This window comes from Grus americana, chromosome 16, assembly GCF_028858705.1.
Source record: "Grus americana isolate bGruAme1 chromosome 16, bGruAme1.mat, whole genome shotgun sequence".
NCBI classification, from domain to species: Eukaryota; Metazoa; Chordata; class Aves; order Gruiformes; family Gruidae; genus Grus; species Grus americana.
In genome coordinates, this window is record NC_072867.1 from 8,107,125 (window position 1) to 8,131,262 (window position 24,138).

General features: G+C 41.5%; 2 protein-coding genes across 3 annotated transcripts in view; both read right to left on the reverse strand.

Moving 5' to 3' along the window:
• PPIL2 (peptidylprolyl isomerase like 2) overlaps positions 1-16,371 on the reverse strand; it is a 73,505-nt gene extending 57,134 nt beyond the window's left edge. For both annotated transcript variants that reach the window (XM_054844373.1, XM_054844374.1), the window contains exons 1-6: positions 16,228-16,371; positions 16,038-16,087; positions 15,403-15,448; positions 14,386-14,448; positions 14,166-14,217; positions 1,048-1,099 (exon numbers count right to left, since the gene is read on the reverse strand). In XM_054844373.1, coding sequence (XP_054700348.1) covers positions 1,048-1,099; positions 14,166-14,217; positions 14,386-14,448; positions 15,403-15,448; positions 16,038-16,087; positions 16,228-16,259 — 295 coding nt within the window. In that variant the 5' untranslated portion in view covers positions 16,260-16,371. The remainder of the gene's footprint in view (positions 1-1,047; positions 1,100-14,165; positions 14,218-14,385; positions 14,449-15,402; positions 15,449-16,037; positions 16,088-16,227) is intronic.
• A 3,191-nt stretch (positions 16,372-19,562) lies between these two features.
• Positions 19,563-24,138, reverse strand: part of LOC129213572 (protein HIRA) — a 38,007-nt gene continuing 33,431 nt past the window's right edge. Inside the window, exons 22-25 of the mRNA XM_054843860.1 lie at positions 23,563-23,685; positions 22,323-22,486; positions 20,292-20,380; positions 19,563-19,702 (exon numbers count right to left, since the gene is read on the reverse strand). Of these exons, the coding sequence (XP_054699835.1) occupies positions 19,586-19,702; positions 20,292-20,380; positions 22,323-22,486; positions 23,563-23,685 (493 nt within the window). The 3' untranslated portion in view covers positions 19,563-19,585. The remainder of the gene's footprint in view (positions 19,703-20,291; positions 20,381-22,322; positions 22,487-23,562; positions 23,686-24,138) is intronic.

A 24,138-nucleotide genomic window follows, 5' to 3' on the forward strand; every position in this document is an offset into this window, starting at 1 on the left:
GAAGGTACTCAGCTAAGGAGGGATCATTAAATGGAAGAAACTGCAATATCTGAAGACCATTTTTATTGTATAGGTGTGAACAGAGAAGATCCTAGATACATAGCAACCATTCTGCATGTTAAGAATTAAAGAAGAGTTTGCTGACAGAAATGCAATATTTTACTCTTCTTTTGTTGCATCTTCCCTTGATCTACTAATGACACAACTTGCACCTTTTTAAGGAAAAGGCTTCTGAGACTATGTGGCTGCTGTCATTCCACCCCAGCATTATGAACTGGACCTCTTTAAGGAAAGCACAATATCATAGTATCTTTCAAAAACCTTGGCCACAGTGACTATTGATCATTTTTTAACACCCTGCTCTTGAGACAGATGGAAAACAAAATGCAGAAGAAATCCATCAGCTAGAGAAAAAACCTTGTAGTCTACGGACTTCAGTGAGATAAGGAGACAAGATGCTCCAGGATTTTATTCCCACCTAATCCTTGGCACTCTCATTTCAAAGAAATCATTATCTGCCTTGTAGAAGATGAATTAATCTCCACTCTTTTATTCCTAGCATCCTCTCTTAGATGGCAGATTTTATATCTTTAACCCTGCAGAAATAAAACTCGAGGCTGCTTTCTTGTGTGCTGCTATTCATAAAATCCCACGTGTTCATTTAAGTCTAATTTATTTTATAAACAAAAAGTTGCTCAAAATGAAGTGAGTAGCAAATAATGCCATAGGCAAGTTAGAAAAAAGATAACATATTGTAAAAATTTAGCCTTTTCTGAAATTTTTCCTTAAAGTAAACAGTACCTTACTGCAGTAGCAGCTATAGTAAAGATAAATTGCTGAATAATTTACAGCTCCCCAGCATAAAGAAAAACAGAAATGGAACTTTAAAGGTAAACACGTCACTCAGAAGAAGCAGTTATTCTACTCAAAAAATAAAAACCATGATAGAGAACACAAACTACATAACTTTACCATGAGTCAGACAAACCAGGATTTATTACGCCACTCATTAAGAAAATAAAAACCACAGAAAATTACTGCACTTACCTTCACTGTTTTTAGCAAAATTCAGCTTTATAAGTGATTTGGCATCTAGTTTCTAAAGAAAATGAAGCATTCAAAAAATTAATCACAACAGAATCTAACCATGAAAATAAAAGGCAACTGTAACATCAGTGTTAGGACTTTAATAGCACATAATTTATTAATAATATATTGCAAGTTGTCTGAATCATCAGAACCCTGGGAATTTAAGTCACAGACAGCCCACAAAAACAAGGCTCACCGAGCCTGAGAACTGGGATACATTTATTTACAGGGCTGTAGTTTGACACAGTACAGTGCTAACCAGAGTGAATAAACTTGAGAAGTTGCACAACTGTTGTAGCACAAACTGAAAGGGGAGTTTGCATGAAAAGCTGAGGCAAAAATCATTGCTGCTGATCAGAAGCGACAATTCAGAAGGGACCTCTGATGAAAGTCATAAAGCCAGCAAACTATTTTGGCAATCAAGCTCGCTACCTTTTCTGAAATAACTGTAATTTTTCTTCTACTTCAGGAAATGTGTAGCAGAGCCCACATGATAATTAGCAATAACAAAGAGAAACAGAAGCACAATTTCAGTGGAGAGGCACTTGGGGCCACGAAGGCAGTCCCAGGAGGGATCTTCGGCCACTTAATCCCCAAGGAGGCATTCCATGGAAGAGGGAACCAAGATGGTGGCCGAGGTTGGGGTAATGTTCTCTGACTCCAGAGAGGACACCACAAACTAAGCTCCTTCCCCGCAGCCTAAGACACAAAAGCTGCAAGCACACCCAAAATAACAGCATGTCTTCAGTAACGCGACAGGACAGGCCCATGTACGCCAGTCATTTCACAGGGTCAGTATGTGATTTGGGCACATTGCTGGCATGACAGGGCATACCTCGACGGGGGTTGCCCACCGGCACAGCCCACCGGGACAGTTAGGCAGCGCTCGGCTGGGGCGCCCAGCTAGAGACAAAGTCCAGCCCAGCAAGCTGCAAGGCTGAGTCAGGATCTCAGATATAGGAAAAAAACCCCCACCAAACCAACCCTTTGATTGTATCAGCTTGTCAGAGACAGTTTCACCACCAAATTGATCATTAAAAGCACACAGAGCACAGGCCTCTTAAAAGAAACAATCGGTTCTCTTCTCAAAACACGCACCTGAACAGATTAGGGAGGTTTTTATAACCCAGACAGCTCTTTCTAAACAGCTTCGAGTGGAGATCTGCCAGCCATGGTGCCGACGCTGCTAGTTCAATCATTATGGCAAAGAGCGACAACAAAATCATGTGAAACTAAGTCAGTGGGCTTTTTCTGCCTAATCAAAATTCATATTCTGCGTTCAGAGAGTACACGTTATGACAGCTGGACTCATTTGTTTATAGGAAGGCACTTCTCGAATTGTTTTCAGCCAACTGGCAGGCTCATTTGCTGCCAGAAAGGTAACCATCTCTCTAATTTATTAGCAAGAAGAGCAATGGGGGCTAGTAGGAATAAGATGGGAAGGGAAGAAAGAGGACAAGTTAGGTTATATTTAGTTAGGCAATGGAAGACCAGTGCTGCTGTTTTTCCTTAAGTGGATTCTCAAAAGAAACCCCAAAACCCCAACACCTGCACACTGCTGGGGTACAAAGAAAGACAGGAAAGGCGATGGCAGCTTCTGCAATGACCAAGTGAGTGCAGAGCTTTATTCATTTATTTATCTTCTTACTAGAATAAAATTGTCAAAGAAGTAGTAGGGGAACAGCAGAGTTGCCAAAATGAACATATGATCCTGGACAGATCTGTTCAACCTAAACAACTTATTAGCACAAAGCAGCATCCATCTGTGCACATATTGTGCAACAGCCCAAAAAATTATGTTCCAGAAAAAGCTTCTTTAGAAATATGACCGCTGGAAACATTGATAATTTGAAGGAAGGCCTTTAAATTATCTTCCTGGCAGACTTGAGCTATCCCCAAAACATATGACCAGATCATCTTTAAACCAAAATGGAAACAGTTCCCTAAGAAACAGTTTAGCATGACTGAAGATTCAAATTTATACCTTGACAGAAATTTAGCGGAAAAGACGGACTAAACTGCTGCACAGACTTTAAAGGTAGCAAAAACTGCAGTACACTGTTTCATCTGTCAACGTATGCCATATTGTTAGAAGTTCTGCCAAGTCCTTGGACTCCTACTCTGTACCCAGGGAAACAGTATGGTATTTCAGGTCACATCTTTCCATAATATGGAAAGAGGTTAGTTTTCAGCATTGGATACTGATGGTGCATCAGCTGCTCGTGTTGGCAGCTGCTCCCCACTGAGACTAGCACTTATACAGCTCTATATGTCAACAGTAAATAAAAAAACAGTGATTTTCATATATGAGTTGAAATACACACACTGCCTGGAGTCTTCTTCCAGGATGAGAACTCTATACTGAAGCACTGTATAAACGTTATAAACTTTTATTGCCACGGACTGGCCTCCTATCAAGCTTGTGTTGAAGAAGTGACCTTGGCATGTCAGTTCACGCCCTTCGGAGCGGCTCTGGGCTTTGGGTCAGCTGGCAACAGCTTCGTGCCCGAGCACTCCCACACTGTATCGAGGGAACTTCCCACTACTGATAAAGGACGTTGTTTGTGCAATGTATTTATGAAAAGTGATGGAAATGGATTGAGAGTTGTATATGAGAAAACAGGTGGGGGAAATATAATTAGGACACCACCTCAAAAGTATTTTGAGAAGTTGATTTACATGTTTCAATGCATGGCAAGACAAGAGGGGATTTAGTGTTTGTCAAAGGAAACCTTTGGAGCAGCAGAACAGCAAAACCAGGAGATGATCTGCTACAAAGGATTGCCATGGCCTACAAAGGCTGCTCAGTGACTGAGACCAGGCTGCAGCATCGAGTAACTGTACACTGAGCAACCGCAGAGGAGGGAGTCCAGCCCACACGCCCAGACTTCCAGTAGGTCCAGTTTTGAAAGACCTACACGTTACACAGGAAACTATGAAAGAACATGATATAGGAAAGCTGTATGATACTTTTTTTCCTCTGAAGTTCTTCATTTCACATGAAAACAGGGCTATCTTGTGTGTGGGTGAATCTGCTTTTATTTATTCTCCATCAAAAGTCAAAGCTTTCCAAGCACCATCACACAGTTTGTTGCCATAGAAATGACCATTATGCCACAACCAAGTGCCAGTCTTCGCAGGAAGAGACAGCAGGAGTGAATGAGTCCTAAAATGCGTTAAAGTACTTGTTTTAATGTATTTCTTATCACTAATAAAGCATAAGAAACCTCAAACATTGCACACAAAGCTCAAGTTCAAAACTATTTCCAATCTGAGCTTCCCTGACACACACCTACCATCCAGTTTCAGCCAACCTCCAGTGAAGCAACCAAGAAAAAAAATGTTTATTAAAACCACTTGATCTAATTAAAATTCTAAAATCTTAATGAAAACAAAAGGCCACAAGCATCCGCCACTTCCCCTAAGCAGAAATAAGAGCTGCATATTCACTTCTAAAAATATTTTATGCAAGAATACTGGAAAGCAGATGCATTTCAAGGCACGTAGTGCCAGCTGCTCCACAGCAAGGAAGGGCTAAAAAAACCAAACCCAAAAAACGTGCAAGCTTTTTTCTCAGCTGACTCCTCTCGTAGGCACAGTTCCACAAAGGCAGCCAAGGCTACTTTTGGCCATGACCTACTTTCCTGCAGCAGTGAGAAGCCCCACCGCCCCGCGCGTTCTCATCTGTCAGCTGACAGCGCTCGTTCCTGCGGGATCCCAAAGGGCAGCATCCTTTATTGATAGCCAAAGCAAAGGTTATTACGACGCGTAGGTTAGTGGGGCACTGTGGCAGCTCGCAGATGAAGCATGCCGATTGTTTCGAATTAAATCATTCTCTGCCATTGCTGCGTCTCATGAAGATATGACCTACAATCCCCGCACATCAATTAGTTACACTCTCTGAATCCCTTTGGTCTGTGGCTGCATGTTCTTCTTGTTAATGAGGCTCTGACCCTGTTGGATATGCACCAGCCTGAAAAGCAATCAAAATGGGCTCATTTGATTCTCTACCCACACATGGGTAGAGTTGGTGATGTGCAGCAAGAGTTGTATTTAGAAAATACAGACTTTCCCACTCTATCAACAGTAATTGAGTTAGCATTAAAATGTTCAACACTTGGGGATCAGACACCCTTCTGAATGGCCTCTGGCAGGAACACCCAGTAATCCAGTGAAGCTATCATGGGGAAAAAATTAATGTGTCATGTCCGAACTGATTGACAAAAGATCCTTCATTACCCACTTCCAGACCACTGTATTTCCATATTTAAATTTTAATTAAACTCACACCATATGGTCACCAAAGCCTTGTCCAGAGAATCATAAAGATATGCTTGATAACACACATGGCTCACAGATACTAGCAATAATGTTGCTGTATCGAAGAGCACATTAACAGAAATTACCATGAGAAACAAAGATGTGTAGTTTCATGTGCAAGATTAAACCTGCAGTCTTAATGCAGTCAGAAGTCTATCAATCCAGAGATCCACAGCCAAATACAACACGGTTCATGGAAAATAAAGCTTTGCAGAAGCATTAAAAAGCTAGTCTCCAATTTTAGTGAAAAACAGGCAAGTAAGAATCTGTGGGAAACCTCATGCTGCATCTCATTTAAGGCTAGAGCATTTCACAGCTGCTAGTTTTTCAAGTGTCACAATCACAAAACCCCATCCAATGTGCACACTTCCACCAAAACATGGAAAAGGAAAAAAAAAGAGACCATCTGTTCAGTCTGTAAAACCTAGATGTAAATACTTTTCTGCTGTAATGGAAATAATGCATTAGGAATAATGCTAGATACATTTATCTGCCTGTGTCCAGAGCTGCCTTACTGGAAAAAACACCTCCCATCACCAGCACAATCCCCATCAGCAAGGTGTGAAGGAATCACAGCAGCTTGGCCAGTGACTCATGACACTGGAGGGTTTTAAACAGCTCCTTTTGACAAAGCACTTGAACAGTAAGTCTAGGCAAATCTCATCTTCTTTGATCTCACCGTTTCCCAAAGATTTAGGGAATTGAAAAATAATTCCCCCTTTTAAGGTTAACTCTTAGTGGTGCTGGTGCACTACTGTAAAAGTCACAGATACAACTTTGGAAGAGAAACAACCAACTATCCACATGTTCATCAGTAACAAAGGAGAGTGGGAAAGTTTCAGAAAACCCAGCAAAAAAAGAAGTCATCTCCCAGGTCATCAGCCTTACTGGGACCTTCATCCCCTTGTCCCCCCTGTGTTTTATGACCATTTCCAGTCATGATTTTCTGGTTGTTCCTCTGGGCAGGAATTATGTCCTCATATGTTTCTATCCAGGGGCCTTGAAAATTTATGGTCGCTAGTCAAATATTAACTCATTTAGACTGTTGACTAAAAGCTAATAATTTCTGAAGCAAATGAGGTAAGACGACACGGTTCAGTTGCTGCATATTGAAGAGTTCATCTCGTTCAAAGTGGATTCTAGGCATTTGAGCATCAGTCTGTGTCTGCTGCCCCCAGACAAAAATGCACCTGGAGAGATGCTGGCTGTAACCACCCGAGCCTGAAAGACTGCTACAGGCCACAGAAATACAGGCAGCAACACTCAACTGGAAACAAACAAAAAAAACCCCAAAAGAGAAAAGGAAGAACCACTGCTCATCCTGGCTAACTCTTATTTATAAATAAGTACCTGCTTCTGAAATGACCCAAGCTATCAAGAGAAAATGCGGCAAATTATCATATTCTGACAGCACCTGTCATGTCTCAACATATATACTAAAACTGTTTTGTGTCTTACACTGTCATCTGTAATATATCAAAGTATTATCAAAGTATTGCAAGAAGAGATTAGAAAACATTCCCACCAGTGTACCAGGCATGCACCCAGCATTTACTGTGTATGATTAAGATTAACTCTGTTCAAAGAAGATAAATTAAAATTAAACAGATGCAGAGAAGGACAACTGTGACCATTTAGGGTATAGAAAACTTAAAGGCAAGAACACCACTGACAGGAAAATACAAGTCTCAACAAGAAAATGTCAAGAAAGCATTAAATTCCTCTGTACCAAATACACAGCTGTAAACACTAACAGAGAGAAGCACAGTTTTGGCACAAATACAAACGAGACTAAGCTGGTCAAACCCAAAATTTAGAGAAGATATCTATCAGATGAAAAACCATCAGAAGAACCTCTCAGTAGTCATAGCAGGAAGAAAGCAAACACCAGTTCAAGACAGAGCATGCAGTTTGCAAAGCAGATTGCAAGAGAGCCGAAGAGCTCAGAGAGTCTTCCAGTTTTCTGTTCCTGATCATTTCACCCTTCTTTCTGCAACGCATGAAAACCAACTAAACTGGATTTGTCTGAATCATTTTTCAACAACAAAGCTCCCCTTGGTTTTATTTCTGTAAGCTTTGTTCTCTGCTCTGTAATAAGCTATTACTCACCCAGAACAAAACTGTATTCCCACTCCCCACTGAAACTTTTCTTACAAATAAACAAGAAAAAACCCTCTGTCCTTCACTTCAAACATACAGGAAAAAATATGGTAAGTTTAACAAAAGAGAAAAAAAGGGGACAAGTGACATTTAAACCTATGCAATATCTGAAGACTTGACTGAGTTGCATAAGACAAATTAAGAAATGTACTTTGAATTTCAAAGCTGAGGATGTGCTGACTTCTTCTGACACGTATGTGAAAAGCGTTCTCTAGAGAAGGATTAAAATTCTCATTTATACATCAGTTACGCCACAGCCAAATGAGACCTGAAGTTACTGATCCACCTAAATGATCGCTCATTTCCAAAGCCCCAAGGCGAAAACGTAGCAGACTACTTGGATTTCAGGTGCTGCTCTCTGATGTTCAGGGGAAAAAAACCCCAATGAGAGGTGGATATGTCTTACTCCCAAATTTTTCTACATAATGAAAAATATCTCAGTTGGTCAAACTATTTTCCTCTTAATTAGATAGTCACAGCGCTCTAGATATGGAAAACTGATGCAGAGAGAGCCTGCCTATGAAGGGCTGCACAGCATTTTCCTCTCAATATTTTGTATCTAGACAAAGCATGAAAATGCTCACGGTGAGCACAATCCCTTTGGAAACAGTAGGGGTGAAGGAAACTTTTCAAGAGGAAAAGAATGAAAAGTCGCAAGGAAAATCTGATTCCTGACGCAGTGAGCCATCTCTAGAAGACCATCAAAATCCTAAGATAGTATTACCAGCATGTTGCAGAAAGGTCTAGACAAGTGCTTTGAAAGTGCATCACACTAAACATTATCTACAGCTGTTACATTTTCCTGACAATGTATTCCAACGGCAGCTACTGCTAGGCTGGCGTGAAAGAGGTCACCTTCAACCACAGATCCTTGTCTGGTGACATCCATTATTTGCTGCTTATTATCTAGAAACACACCTGGAATAACACAATTAAAGCAGCAATCTGCAGTGAATTACCACACAGACCATATGAACTGAGTTAAAAGGCATCACCACTGTTGATTTAGCCAATACAGGTTACATGAAACTTGAACTTGTCCTCTTCCCCTGTTCAGGCCGGAGACCTGTTCCACTCAGCTCATCTTCGGATGAGTTTTGTTTGTGATCTTGATCTTGACACCTCTGACTCAGCAACGTGTGAAGCTCCTGCAACCCACTTACAGGAATCCATTCCTGAAACACACGGGCTCTGCACTGATTATTTGATAGAGGTGGAGAGCAATTTGTAGTGAACTATAAAGCCCTGGCTGGAATTTAACCTGCACTTTAACACCTGTTCCTACAGTACTTGATATTTCTCACACTCCTGACAGGCTGCAGTTTCTTTATTCAGAATATTTCAAAAGAAGAAAAAAATACCTAAGCCCTTTTTCTCATTATGTTCACCGCTCCGGTGAAGAAACAATCGTCAGTGGTTTCTATTTCTGTATCCGTGCTTTCAGAATACGTACACAGTAAAAAATACTTTTATATTTAAGGAAGTTTCACCTTTGCTCTAATTTCTGGATCCTTTTCAGCCAGGATTTCCCTTATTTAGACAGCCAAAGACTTTAGTGCATAAAAAATAAAAGTGCTGTAAGGTTGTTTGTTCATTTTTAAAGTGGGATTAATAAATTCAGTGGTAAAAAAGCAATCTTCTCCATATCCTCTCCATTAACCTGGTCAGCAAGCTCCTCTCACCACAAGACCAGCAACTGATTTCTGAGACTGACTGAAATCTAGCTGATCAAACTAAAAAGAAACCATGCTTTCACAATAAAATGAAACAACAATAGCCACCAGCATTTGGCAGAGGAATTAGCTAATAAACATATTTAAAGAATGTATTTGAGAATGTCTTTCCAAAGTTTTGAAATAACAGACTTGGTTGCAATTTTTTCTTTTGAGGGTAAGAAGTTATTAGTTTTGAAAGTGCCTGTCATTATTCAGGCAAGCATCATCCTACCAACCTTATTTCAAACAAATGATTAAAAAAAAAAAAAGGCGACTGCTTACATTCCTGTGTGAGCAGTGCTGGAGCAAGGAGGTGGCTGCTACAGGCTCTGTCATTGCTGCAGGGCATTGCAGGTACAAGATGGGCATCTCTGGGTGCTTTCAAAGCGTGGATCAGACAGGCTTACTGCAGGAGGCAGGCACCTGTACTGCCACAATTATTTGATCATATTAGTCATAATCTCACCCCAAGTCATTTTTATTTGGTAAATACAGGATTAAGAGTGTGGGAGAACAATAGCAAATGTTTATCTTGTATACAGAGCAAAACTCTGGGTACAGTTCTCTCTTTTAAGAAGGCAGATGTCCTACTGGGAAAAGTCAGATTTTCAGCCTTCCGACTCCAAAGTTAGTCCTCATTTTCTATGCCAGTGGCTCTGCCTTCTACTATTTCTTTATATGCCCCAGACTCCTTTTTATGGTTATCTTCAGAGGCAGCCCAAGCAAAAGGCTTTCCCAACCCTAAAAAAAAAAAATCCTCAGAATTTATAAAAGTTTTCCTATTTAACCTAGTAAGAAGCTAAAATCTTGTGACATTTAAGGAAAAAGCTCTCTCTGCCCTGTAGGTCTGGATCCTAACCTTGCTTGAGACAGGGCACAACACAAATTGTGCTCTGCCTCATTCAGACCAGAAATGTATCTCCTCATCTCATACATCCACTGCACGGCATCTTCAGGTCTCTTAACCTGACTCTTAGGCATATGTTAAGCCCAGGCTAAATTAACTTGACTGAATCCTGTTTGCCCTTCAAGACGTACATACGCAACAACCTCACAGCTGCACGTGGCCCTTAACATGAGGATTGCCTCTTTGGGTTATGCAGGATCAGCAGACACACGGATTTTAGTTTGCTCTGAGCAGTGCAGAAAGAATTCACATAGGTGAGCCCTCTATATGAGTTTAAAAGCAGATGCACTTAAAATGGTCACAAAATTGACTTTGGAACAAAGCCTTAGATGCAAACACCAGAGATTAACTGACTTTCTCCTGTCCAAAAGAACTAAACTCCCACAGAAATGGGGGAACAAGGGACAAAGACTGTAGCTATTTCCGATACAGTGGAAGAGAGATATTTGCCCAAGGTTACAGAGCCTTGAATGGGGCTGAATTACAACCACAATAATCTGGCCTGCCCACATGCAGTTAGAATGTCACTGAACCAGAATGGAAAAATAGGTATTTACATCAGAAACATTACAATGCAAAGGAAAAAAATAGCTCAGCCCACACATAACATATCCATGCAACAAAGAACAATTTCCTTGAAATTCCTGTCAAAAGGCATGCTGATCTATCATCTGTTCATATTTGAGATTCCAACAAACCAGACATGCTCTGACCAATCTCACTTCTTGGAAACAGGTACTCCTGAGCCCAGCTGGCTGACTTGTGTGGGCATGCTGGTCACTGCTGTCATACCGCCGCTACGTGAAATGTTCTGGCAAGCTTGCAACTATTTGCAAGCTCAAGAAGCCAAAGTGCTGTTCTCAGTGAAACGGAATGAGCCAACTATGACTTTCCTCTTTATTTCATGCCATTTTAGTGTAAACATAAGCTAAGGCAGTGTCCTGACAAAGCTGACAAAAAAAGTAAGTGAGCCAATGCCATCTGACAGGCTGTAGTTCAGCTGCAAGAGATGCACTGTTTCTTCCAAAATTATTGGTGTAGTGACAGGAGTATTTTTTTACCACAATGCATTATTAAAAAGGGGCGGGGGGGGAATTCTAAAGTTACTTTCTGGAATAGCTAATGGGGAAACTCTAGACAAAGGTCATTGATGATTTGTTTCTCCTAAATGGATATTGGTGTCCATACTGCACCTCAGGAGAACATTCAGAAAAAGCAAGAAACAATAAACCATAAACCATGAAGTAGTATAAGGAAGGAAAAAAAGATTAAAAATATTTTAAACATATCAAAGAATAACGGCAATCTTGGCACTGCAAAATTTCTTTAAAAAGGAGGGCTGGTCCAATAGCTTAGGACTCGGAAGAATCAGAGAAGTCACTTGTAGATCAGTTCCCAAACATCCAATTAATAAAAGACTAGCACAGTCCTACCCCCTGGGAGCACTGGAAGATAAATATATTAATGATTGCAAGGCTCTCTAATTCTCCACTGAGGGGTCCACTTCAGAAATAAGACAGCCAGACAGAATTAGTAAGTATCAAGAGTGCACCATTAACAACACCGTTTCCAAGCAGCCTATTGACTTCTCTAAAATGTTTGGCCTGTAGCAAACCATAACAACAGAAGTACAAGCCACGAAGGATTTCATCATCATTTTTAACTTCAGGACAAAAAAGTGGGAAAATTCTCCAGAGCCTCATCGCCAATGACGAATCATCAATCTGTGCAAAGTAACTTCATAAGTCACCATACAAAACATGCCATTGCAGCTAATCTGGCTCAATTCCTTTTTAAACAAACCTGAAGTCTTAAGTTTCTGTAAGTCACCATCTCATTACAGAAAATATTTTCTAGTTTCTACAATGAGCAAGCTGTACAAATAACAGAAGGTGCATGCACAACGATAGATTAAAGAGAGGGCAGTACAGTCTATAGACGTCCAAGCTCAACTCACTGACTTCCTCTGCCACCTACCCTGCCTTGTACCAGCACCTCCATCCCCTCCCTACCCAACACCATCCTCCCCTTCCAAAAACCGGAGCTGGCCCTCCAGGAAACAAAGGCCAAATTATGACATTTCCTTCAACCCCACTCTTCAACTTATGGCTCCACAGGGCTGGGTTCAGCAGGGCTGTGTGCTGTTCTGGAGAGCAAGCATCTCCTTTTTCTTCTGAGTGGTTTGGAACACCTTGGTCCTGTGAAGGACAGAGCTGTACAGCACAAGTCCACCATGAAATAAAAGGGAAGAAGAAAGGGCTCCCCAAACAGAGCAATACAGAGGAAAAGGGGATGCATATTGAGGAGAGCTGGAGGTACACTGCAGATCAACTACAGAAGCACAAGTCTGGGTAAATGAACAGATCTCAAAGTCAGACTTTATTTGAGCATTCATGGTTCACCATGTATATTCTGCACAATCTCCCCAGCGTCACCACTAGACACATTACAATTCTTGCTTAGCATTTACCCAAAGTAATTTTAAACCACATCATGGTTCACAGTCTGAAATGAGAACAGGTGCCACGGGGCTGCTCTGAGTGAAAAAAATGGATCTGGCAACACCCCAAAACCCCCAGCATATGCACAGAGCAGCAAGATGGTGGGAGGCTGGTGAAAACAAATGAAATAGCTGTAATTCCCTTCCTTCTCAACAATACATTGGCCTCTTCATGTTTGAGGACAGACCTTCAATCATCTCTCCATCGCACAAACACACCTGCAGTTTGCTATAACTGAAGATATCGAGTCTCAGACAGCCTGTTCATGTTTAGAGTTTGGAATGCTGCATCTGTATTTAGCTTCTCCTCGTATCTCTCTGCTGGGAAAATCTAATCAAACACAAGATGTTTCAAAGGTAATCTCATACCACAAAGCCATCTGCAAACCAACCAACAATCCTGTGCAATGACTGCCACCTGATGCTCAGGAAAGTAACTGCACTTACTGAAGGAAATTACAAGTTTCAGTAGATGAAGCAACAATTTCTGTTTCAAGTTTTCCTCTATGCCTTCACAAACTATGCGCTCTCTTTTAACACACCAGAAAAAAAAATTCCAACAAGGAAACATTGCCAGTATTTCATATTTATCTGGTGCTTTACAACTTCACACTACTACAGAGAGTATCCCTTCATAATTATCATTTACGCAGAAAAAGAGGGGAGAAAAACCACTGAGGTGCTGATCACAGTGTGAACCCGTCTCACAGTGAACTGTCACAACAGAGGCAAGTCAGAAGCTTTCTGAAATATATTGTCAAGATAACTCAAAAGATTTTGTAGCTTAAGCTTACCATTTATAATATCACCTATAATCTCTTCAATCTGCATAAAGCCAAACATATTTTGGTTAGGAAACACCACTGCAAGTTTAATCACAGATGGAGAGGTGAGCTTGCCAGCACCCTGCCCTGTATGGACTAGAGTTCTGCTTATACAAGGCAGCAGTACAGAGCCTTTTCCATCACTGACCAGCCAGGCTCTCTGGGCATCACTAGCAGTAACGAAAGAGCTCATATTTCCATCTACACAGATTTTAATTACGCCATACCTGTAAGAAAGACAAGATACCCTGGGATTTAAATAAATGAACTGCACATTTCCTCCACCATAGTATTTACAATCCAATCCAATGCAAAAAAGAAAAAAAAGCTTTCCTCTTTCTTCCGCACATGCAGTCCGAGGCTGATTATTTTCTACTACAAAGATCATGAGCAGGATGACAGTGAGGGGATACCAGGTCTCAAATCTAAAAGCCCCCTCTTTTTTTTTTTAAAAGCTAAAAAGAGATCCCTAATAAGTCTGTACACTAATTTCAGCAAAGCTGATCTTACAGATGTCATAATTCAAAACAGCCCTCCCATTCAACTTCTTTTGCTTTCATTAAGGCGTTTTTGTTTCTCCCACACATTAAATAGGAAACTGAACATAAGGAAAGCAAACACATCATGTGAATACACCCATCATTACTTACTTCTCCTGTGATTGGATTGGTTCCATATTTCTTTATCCAAGGAACAATGCTCCTGAAAAAAGAAGGGATAAAGTAATAAGAGACAAGTGCCATCAGAAACCTTAATTTTTGACGGGCATGAATATTTTTGTCAACTTGCTAAGACCAAATGATGGTTACATAGCTGTAACCAAGCAGTTTGGCAACACAGAAGTAAAGCTAAGTAAAGACAGTAACTTACAGTATGTCAAAGACCGTCCCATCTGGTGTGCAAACTGGGTATTCAAATGGCTGCAGAGACAAACTAGAAGAAAAAGTACACATTCTTTTTAGCAAAACCAGCTGGAAATCATGATGACAGAAGCAAATAACATTTTGCTGATTAACTTACACATTAAAGTAAGGCCTATACCAATAAAAACACTGAGCGGCTGCCAATACCCACTACCTGATTCTTCATAAATTAGGTTAACAATAAAATCTGTGAAAGAAACTGAAAGAAACTGGTGCAGTTTCAGTAACTTCTAGCTGCCAGCATTCACAGCCATACAGCCACAGGGGCAGATGCTGTAATACTCCCCAACCTGCTTCCATCGCCACGTCAGACCCTACCAGCACAAAACATGGTTCACGCAGAAAAGCTCACTGTCTTTGCGCTGAAACAGGTTAGGGAGTGATTGGCAATCACATTCAGCATCCCCCATCAGGGACGCTTCCATAATCCACCCAGCTTTTACCCAAGTAGCGGTGGTTTGCAGATGTGGACGGTAACTTCTTGAACTATGTGATTTACAAGAGGATTTGTAACCCACCTCTAACTCCCTTCTTTCACTCTAGCACTTCAAGCAGTAAACTCTAAACACAAAAAATCAGCATAAATATTGCTTCAATCTATCAAATCACTGCCTCAGAAAAATTAATAATTGTCCAAGCATGTTCTGACCAGGGAAAAGTAGATTCAAGTCCTGATTACACAGATTTTAAAGACTGGAATGTACGTGATAGTTGTTCTGAATTATTTTTTCACTTGTGTATTCTTTTAGCCATCAGATTCAACCTCTGCAGATACTAATCATGGGAGGTACATATAATGTTTCAGTTCTTATTGATTTTTTTCTTGCTGCATTACTGTCATATCAGGCACGAGTCAATGAAAGCAACTACCTCGGAAGAACGTGGCTTCAGTCATAGTTCAACGTCAACATCCTGATGAACAGATGCGTCATTTAATAACAATAACATTAATTTGTTGTCTTACCTGCAGTGATCAAATGACAAACGTCTAAAATTAGTTCGTGGAAGGTCTGTTTATGAAAAACAAAACAAAAGAACAGGATATTAATAAATATATTGTATTCTAGGTAACAAACATTTGAAAGGTACGTTTTGCTATATACATGGTGGCAATTTACTGATGACAAGGATAAATACCCTGAACCCTGCAAAACTGCAACTAAAACTGGACTTCTACAGAGCACAAGTACAGCTCCTCAACTGAAATTACACAATCAGAAAAAAAAAAAAAAAATCAAACCAGAGCTCTGACAGACCGACAGCACCGAGTTAAAATTCAATGATTAACACTGTAACCACCTTCAAGCCCTGCCCCACCAGTGGGCACAGAACCTGTTGAAGGCAGGGCCAGCTCATCTGGGCGTTGAACCTCCCCTGTCCACCGCCCTCACGCCGACGGGCACCGCGAGGTTTAGCCCCCCGCAGCTGCACAGCCCGGGGGCGGGGGCAGCCCGGGAGGAGCTCGGGCAGCCCTCAGGGAGGTCGCTTCAGCAGCCGCCCCCAGTTAAACGAGCCCATGCCGCCACGAGAGCAGCGGGGCACCCCTCACGCCTTTATCTGCACCCCTCACGCCTTTACCTGCACCCCTCACGCCTTTACCTGCTTTCTTGCCCCCGTAGAACTGCGTGTACTCCGCGCACGTGATGTACCTGCCGAGACAGCGGCGTCACTCACCAGACAGCCACAGCGCACCCGCGCCCTCCCCACAGCCCGCCTGTCCGCACGCCCCGGGAGGCCCCGAGGCGCCCCCGGCCCCGCCGGGCCGGCCCCCGCGCACGTTCCCGCTCACATCTTGTCCTTCTGGTGCTGCCGCTTCCCCATGGCGGCGGCTCGACCCGGCCCGGCCCGGCCCGGCCCGGCCCTCGGGGACGCGACTCCCTGAGCCCCGCCGAGCCGCCTGTGCCCGGACGGTTGTGGCCGCGGCGCCCTTCCGGTGCGGGTGCGGCGGCGAAAGGCCGCGGTGCGGAAACACGGGCGGCGAGCAGCGTTCCGGCCTGAGGAGGGCGGGGAGCGCGGGAGCGCTGAGGGGAGGGCGGCGGTGGAGGCCCAGCCGCTGGAAGGATGGAGCACAGACATAACCCGTACGTGCGGCCTTTCCACTGGCTGAAGACGAGCTTGTGCTCCAGTACTTGGCGCCCAGGTAAATCTAATTTTATTTCAGTTTTGGTTGTAGCTCCGGCTGGGTCCTCCCTCACCGGCCCCAAGGAGGGAGTTTTGGCGGGTGTTTTCAGCCATGGTGTAGCGAGAACGTCTGGACACACCCCCCCCCCGCCCCCGTGACCTTCCCCATTTCCCAACCATTAATTAATAAAAGCTCCTAAGTTGTTCAAAGCAACCTGCCCCCACTCCTGCACTGAAAGCGTTCCTCGTGGGTTTTGCTGCAGGCTTCCTTTGATAACGCAACCTCAAACAGAGTTTTCATAGCCCTCATCAGAAAAAAAGGTGCTGAACATAAGCAGGAAATTATATCCAATTTAAGAAAAATGGTCATCTTCACTTAGATATATCTTGTTGCATGGAATTCAAAATCATAATATTCCTGGTCTGTCAGGCAGTGACAGAACCTTTCAAGAAAAAATTAATAGAAAAACCTACATAGTGTCTAATATGGAAACAGCTCTTCATAAAAAGTATTTCAGCATCTCTTCAAACACTTAATGACAAAGAAGAACTTACTTTCCCTTAGCTAATTACCTTTAACCCCTATTAAACAGCATTCATTACAAGCCTGGTATGAACAGTGCAAGGCTGACAGAAGATGGCCGGAATCCAAACATCTTGCTTTTAACAGGAGGAAACAGCCACCTGTCTCAGGGCTTTCATTTATCACTTTCAAAACTATCCATGCTTGTTTGGTCTTTACTCCTTAAACCACCATCCTGGCAGCTGCCTACACAGAACAGTCAAGAGTCAAAATCCATGGAATCTGATAGCCAGACTCCCACAGACTGCACCAGGCTTTGGACTGGACCCACCTTTTCCCCAGAACATGGCATTGATGTCCTGGTTTAATCATTTCAGTGTGTGCTTGCATGCGCGCACAACCACAAGGTGAGCACAACCTGGTGTAGCTGCAGATGTCCCTGCTCATTGCAGGGGGTGAGACTAGATGACCTTTAAAGGTCCCTTCCAATCCAAACCATTCCATCAGTCTATGACTGAATTCTACGAGGAATACAATGCCCGATCCCATAACTGTAGACTACTAGGCAATAGCATATCAACATTCACAGCTCTACCGCAACTGGTTGTCGCAGTCCTATTAAACTTGTTGGATGGCTCTCCTTATCACCTTCATTTTCCCACCAGGTACACGCAGAACCAAGCTGTGCTGTCACTACATTTCCCACTGCGTGCTGAAAACTCACTGAAGCCATACCGAAGAATAGCTGCCAAGTCAGTTGTTTATATTGCTCTTCAAGACACTTCAAGTCAGTGTGCACATGAGAGTACTGTACAAAGCAGTAACGCGGTGTCTGTTGGGTCTGGCAGTTGAATACTGGAAGCAATGAAACCCTCCAAATGTGGGGTTTTGTTGCCTTAAAGAACACATCCTTCCTTCCTGGGGTTGTGACAACCACGTAACTGCAAAGCCGCCTGCCTGAACAGGGTCAGTCCCCTTCAGCCAAAGTCCACAGTAGGACAGCTAATCCTGGTCCTGGCTGAGGGTGAAGGATAGAGTTTGTTTCCGATCGAAATTTAGGGGAGAAACTGCCCTTTCATAAGGGTTTAAATACACTTACCCATTTCAATACTAATTTTCTTTCTCAATAACATCTCCAAGAAAGGCAATAAATTGCACACCTGAACAGTTGCGTCCCAGAAAGAACCAACACATACACTGGCTTCTTTCCCAGCACCAAGCATACTTTGGGGAAGAAAACAAGTTGATTGATTTGGTTTCAGTGGAATTCCAAAACCGCTCCACAAGTGAACTGCTGGCAGGCCACCAGCACTATTTTGTTATTAAAAAATGGAACACAGCCATAACTGCATGAAGCTCATTTCTTGTTGCAGTGCTGACTCTTTCAGCCGTGGTCAGGGGAGCCCATTTTGCTTTGTGTTGCCTGAAATAATGAGCACTCCCACACAGCTCCTGCTCCCTCAGCTGAGATGGGGCTCCAAGAGAAAATGTAGCTGCTCTAGGGAGATCACAAGTACTTGTCTGATCTCGCTTTCAGAGGAAAGATCACCCAGACGGCATTATTTATTTCTAGGCATATTAACATGATTCAGCCTGTGCTGACATTTCTGGAGATGCCTATGCCCTTTGTAATAATTCAAGACTATGTTTTTGCTTTTTGTTTTTTAAACCAATGCAATGTTCATTTATTTTTGTACTTACAAAAAGAGCCACCCTGTTGTATCCCTCCCCCTCCCCCCAAAATGCCTTTTACAAACATTTAAAAATTAAAAACCAGATGATGACATGTTAATTTGGTAGAATTATTTTGAAACATAGCTTTTGTAATTAGAGTTAAATTTCCTACAAGATGACTTTGTAGAGACAGCCTGATTATCGGCCAAATAAAATTCCGTATTACAAGTTAGCAAATTCTAGTACAAAAATAGTCCATGTGTTAGAACAGCCTCTTATTATTATTATTATATTCACAGGAAAGAGTCTATTGGCTGCATAATACCTTAATATTTATGAAATTTCTTTTTATGTGGCTCATTCATCTAATTTAATATAGTGTTGAGCCTCAATAAATCCTCAGGCAAAAACCCCTAAACAGGGTTAAATATGCTGTTCAGTGTACTCTGAAGTACTGTGCTTTTCACAGGACATCCAAGAAACCCCACAAACAGTTCTCAGCTAGTTTTGATATTAAAATGAGATCCAGATCCAAAAGGACCCCCCTGAAGTACATATCCACAACTTTCCGTAGAAACAGAGGCCACAGCATCGATGGTCATGTTTCACTTGGGAAACTGTCTCATCCACTCATTTTCACAAATCCACTTGCAAGCTTCTTTAAGAATTAAAGCAGGTCACTCCTGAAGCATCTGGGACCCTTACAGCACTGCTCTCTTCAGGAGTGTCCCTACTGACTGGGCTCTCGGCTCCTCTTCTGTCTCTGTCTGGTTAATGCTGTTCAGCAGTTTCTCTGGGACCAGGCCCGCAGGGAAAATCTGGGGAAATGCTACTTGTCTCTCAAGATGTCTAGCTGCTCTTGATATTCTGTGAAAAGCCTCTGGAAGCGGAGATTCTGTCCAATAACAGGAAGAAGCTCTTTCAATAGTTCTCTCTTTCGTAAACCCTGCATAAAAAACACAACAGCATCCTCAGAATACACGACTTGATATCACGAATATATTCTATAGAGCTGTTTAAGATTCATGCCCTTTTTCCTGCCTGGAGAGAGCTGTCTATTTTATGTTCTTATTCTGCTTACATGACTCCCAGAATAAAAACTGTCTTTACATTTATATACTCATGAAGCTGGTGCAGCCTCTGCAGTTACAGACGCAGTTCCAGGCCTGCTCTGAGAAGGGCAGACATTTCATTGGCATGTCACTATTTCAAAGTCGCTGTCTGAAGAATGTGGAGACCTGAACATGCAACTCCGCTCCATCTGTGTGATACTCAAGACAGCACCAGAGCCGAGACTGTGGCAAGAAACATTCGTCTACAGTTTCACGTGAAATAAATAGAAGTGCCATGGGAGGAAGCCTGCTTATGACGTTAGAGCAGAGTATGGAAAGGGTTCCAGGGTCAGCAAAAATAATTTGCGATTGCTTTTTTACCACTAAGTTTCATCATATTTTAAGTTCTATTGTCTATCCATGTTCTGTAATTTTCATGGGAAACTCTTCCTCGTTCTTCATTAAACTATTGTCAGGACTCACCATAACTGTTGATTCCCACTGACTTCCAGCTGAGTAATGGACTGGACCCAGTAAATCCTTGCATAATTCTCGCAAACGATATTCAAACCCTGAATATTATCAGAAAATAAAGTCACATTCATAAGTATTTCACTATATATAACCACTTCACAATGTAACTGACAACATTCAGGAAAGAGTTAAAAGTATCTATAATAAAATCAAGCCAAAACCATTTATTCCTGAAAAAGTATATTATTCCTCTAACACCAAATCTTTGGAAAGAGAAGATGATTTGATAAGGATTTACTTTCGAGTTCCAAAGCGTTTTATTTTAAGTTCTCAAAACCAAAAACTCTACTGAAGATGATCTACGATAAGGAGGAAAATTGAAGTAGTTATTCCAGTTTGTTCTGAGCTGCCATGATCTCAACCTCGCTCCCCTCTCCTACATAAAGATACCAGCTTTTAAAAAAACAGACCAAAAACCATTGGAAAACTGACGAACTTCAACAGCCAGAGAACTAATACAAAAGAGATATCACAAGGCGGAAAGCCACAAGATGGAAACCAGTGAAGGGGAAGAATTGTTAGGTTGCGTTTAATGGCAATATATGAATTTGGAAAAATGGAGTCAGTAGTAAAAAAAAAAGAAAAATCAGGCATCTTTCTGAAACATCAAAATATTACTAAACTAGAAGAGATCTCTCAGATCCTTAGCAAAAGAGTTTATAACAAAATTTAAAGGGATCCAATTAATATGCACGAGAGTTAAAAAAACCCCCAACAACCCAAAACAAAACCTTTAATAAAACTGCACAGAGTTTCCAGGCCAGCTTTATTCACCCAAGAATCAGAGGATGGAATCCCCTTGCAAGTAACAAAGTCATCTGTTAGAGAGTAACTTGCCAATCAAGGTATAATAGATTGAATGCTTTAATGAATTAGAATTCATTCCATGTTGAAATCGTTATAGGAATAAAGGGTCAATAGTAGGATGTGCAATTTTCAAAATTTAGCAGACCTAAAAGAGTAGTGGAGTAGTAATACACATATGGCAAAGCAGACTTTGCAGTGACATCCAGTGTGTATACACACACAAGGCAGTGATGCTTGCGCAGTGCAAGGTGAACCCTGCACACACAATAGAGAGGTGGTCAATTAGTGAAGACTTTTAAAAGTATAACCGTCTCTCTAACATATGACCCAAAATGAACGTTTTAATTTCAACTTGGGAAGGACAGAGAGAATCATACGCAGTTCATCAAGCTCTCTTGTTAAATAAAGCAGGGGTCAAAAGGCAAGAATTAATGAGCTTGATTTTAATTCTGCCAACACCTATTAGGTGGCCTAACATGAACCATTTTGCTTCCCTCTGTGTAAAATGATTATGCATGGTGAAGAACAAGGCTGAATTAATACAAAGGGAACTACTAAATTTGGAATGCAGACAAGCAGAGATCTTTAGAATCCAAGAAGCATAAAGTCAGTTGGTTAACCTTATTTAACAAAATAGCATAGAAATACGTATTCAAATATAAAATACACAGGCAACCTTTCTTGTAGATTTGTTTCCACAAGCAAATTGCCTGCAGTTTTGTGTGCTCTGGTTATAAAGTGTCAGAGACCGAGCAACTCTTCCATCTCGCATCAGGCAGTGATCCTCAGTTGGCTGAGGAACGTTAACGTATTTTACAAGGTGTTGCTGGCTCCTCTGTAACATCTGTAGTTGCTGTCAGAGGATACATACAGTATGCCTGACAGACCACTGGACTCCTACAATGCAATTCCTACTACTGAAGCCCACAGATGGCACTGTTTCCCCAGACCATGATCTGTTCACAGTCCGTGTGTCAAAACAGGATTCCTGAGTACTGAACACTACAGGAAGCAAATGCACTTCAATAGTTTGTTTTGGTTTTAAGTAAACACTGAGTCCAGAAGCCAAGTGCTAAAAGGATAATGTTAAGTGCAATCGTACATAGACGTGACGTGAATAGAGCGTTTCTTAAAAATCTATGCAAACAAGTAATACAGCATGGCAGGTCTCACCTTCATTAACTAGGTACCGTGCATAGATAAGGAGCCAGTGGCGGTATTCGTGACTGGACTGTAACATAAGTGCTGCTGCTATCTGGTTCTCCAGGTATGCAAGCGTTGTTTCTTGTTGCACTAAATGAGGCATGGAGAACAATCTTGCAGCTTGCCTTCCTGAACTGCAAAACCAAAGAAAAATTAACATGTCAGCCATAATATCAGATGGTAGTTTAAGGAATACATATTTTTGTAGTACAAGCTATTCTACTTTTATCTTTCAAAGGCACCTAGTGCTTCCAGAGTTCAAGGTTTTAATGACAAAGGCAGCACTTCATAGCAAACTGCCTTCCCTCCACTGGACCATTTACAAGTACTAAGGTCTAGGGTTTTCTGCCTCCTCTTGTTTTTCTCTTCATCTGTCTTCTCTTTAAAAAGACATGCTTTTCAGTGACCCAGTGCTCCTGAATGTTCATAGGAAATTAAGATGACTGCCTTTAGCTTTCTTCATCGCTTATAGGTGAAAGGCACAAAACAAACATAAGAGATAAAGTCAGCCTAAAGCATTTAAAGGATTTTTTGCAAATAAATGTATTGTCATAAGAAGGCTAATTTGAAAAAAGTAACCAATTATCTCCTTTATGAAAAAAACTGGTAATTTTTCAGTCTGATATTTTCTCCAAAAAAAAAAAAAAATTTCCAGGCAGATTTCTGTGCTAATTCATATCCAGGTGAGGATGGGCTATTAAACTACCTACAGGAGTCTGCTCTGGCTCACACAATTCCCTGGTGATATTTTCAGCTGTTAAAAATATGCATTAGATGACTAATCAGTCAACTTTCTCAAAGACTTCATTAAATAGATCCCTTGAGGACAACTGAGCTACTCAAAATTTGTAGGCTTACTCCAAAGCTGGTAAACTAAAAATTAAAATGTAACATGTAAGAAATTCAGTTTAGCTAATCAAAATATTACATGTACAGAATTGACAAATACTTTATCCATCCAATAAAGAGCAGCCTTAAAATGATTAAGTTTAGAGCATGCTTTCCTGCCATCCCAAACAGTCTCAAAATAACATTAAGATACAGACTATAAATGTGCAAAGATTTTAGAAAAAACACTCTATGAGCTACAGATAATTTTCAGTGTCATTAGCATCTTAAGAATTAACTCACTGATTCAAGCACATGAATAAATAATAGGAAAAAAAAAAAAGACAAACACGCTGATCAAATGAAGCAATTAAGCGCGTACTTCGATGTTCGTCCCTGTATTACAGCTAAGGGCCCAGAACACAGCATGGCTTCTTGGGATGGCAAACTGTTCCTGAAGTCTGCACATTGTGCTAGAGAGTCCTGTTTGTCAGAAACAAGATTCCTGAAAAAAAGCAAACAAACAAAACCCAAGTTTGAGGAGACCAGGCAGTGATAGCAGGGGATTCAGCTCTGTTCTGCCTCAAAGCCCAACTGCTATTTTCACAGATAACAAAAAAATATCACCGAGGCACTCAGGAATTCCACGGACCCCAACTGTTCCCACTCCACATCCTAATTCTGCTTGTGCTGTCACAGAAATGTCCCTCCCACCCCTGAAGTTCACAATATTAATTGTATAATACAATTTAGCATTGGTTTTGAAGGAAATTAACTTTCTACTTATCATTTTACATCTAATAAGAAGTCATGCCCCAGGATGAAGACTGGAATGAACGCAGGTAATGACTTTCTTGTTAAGAACTTGATTCTACCTCGTGCCAGGTCCCCCCACCCACCAGACAAGTCACAGATCACCCACGTTGACAATCTTTCCCATACATTACAGCTATTCCTT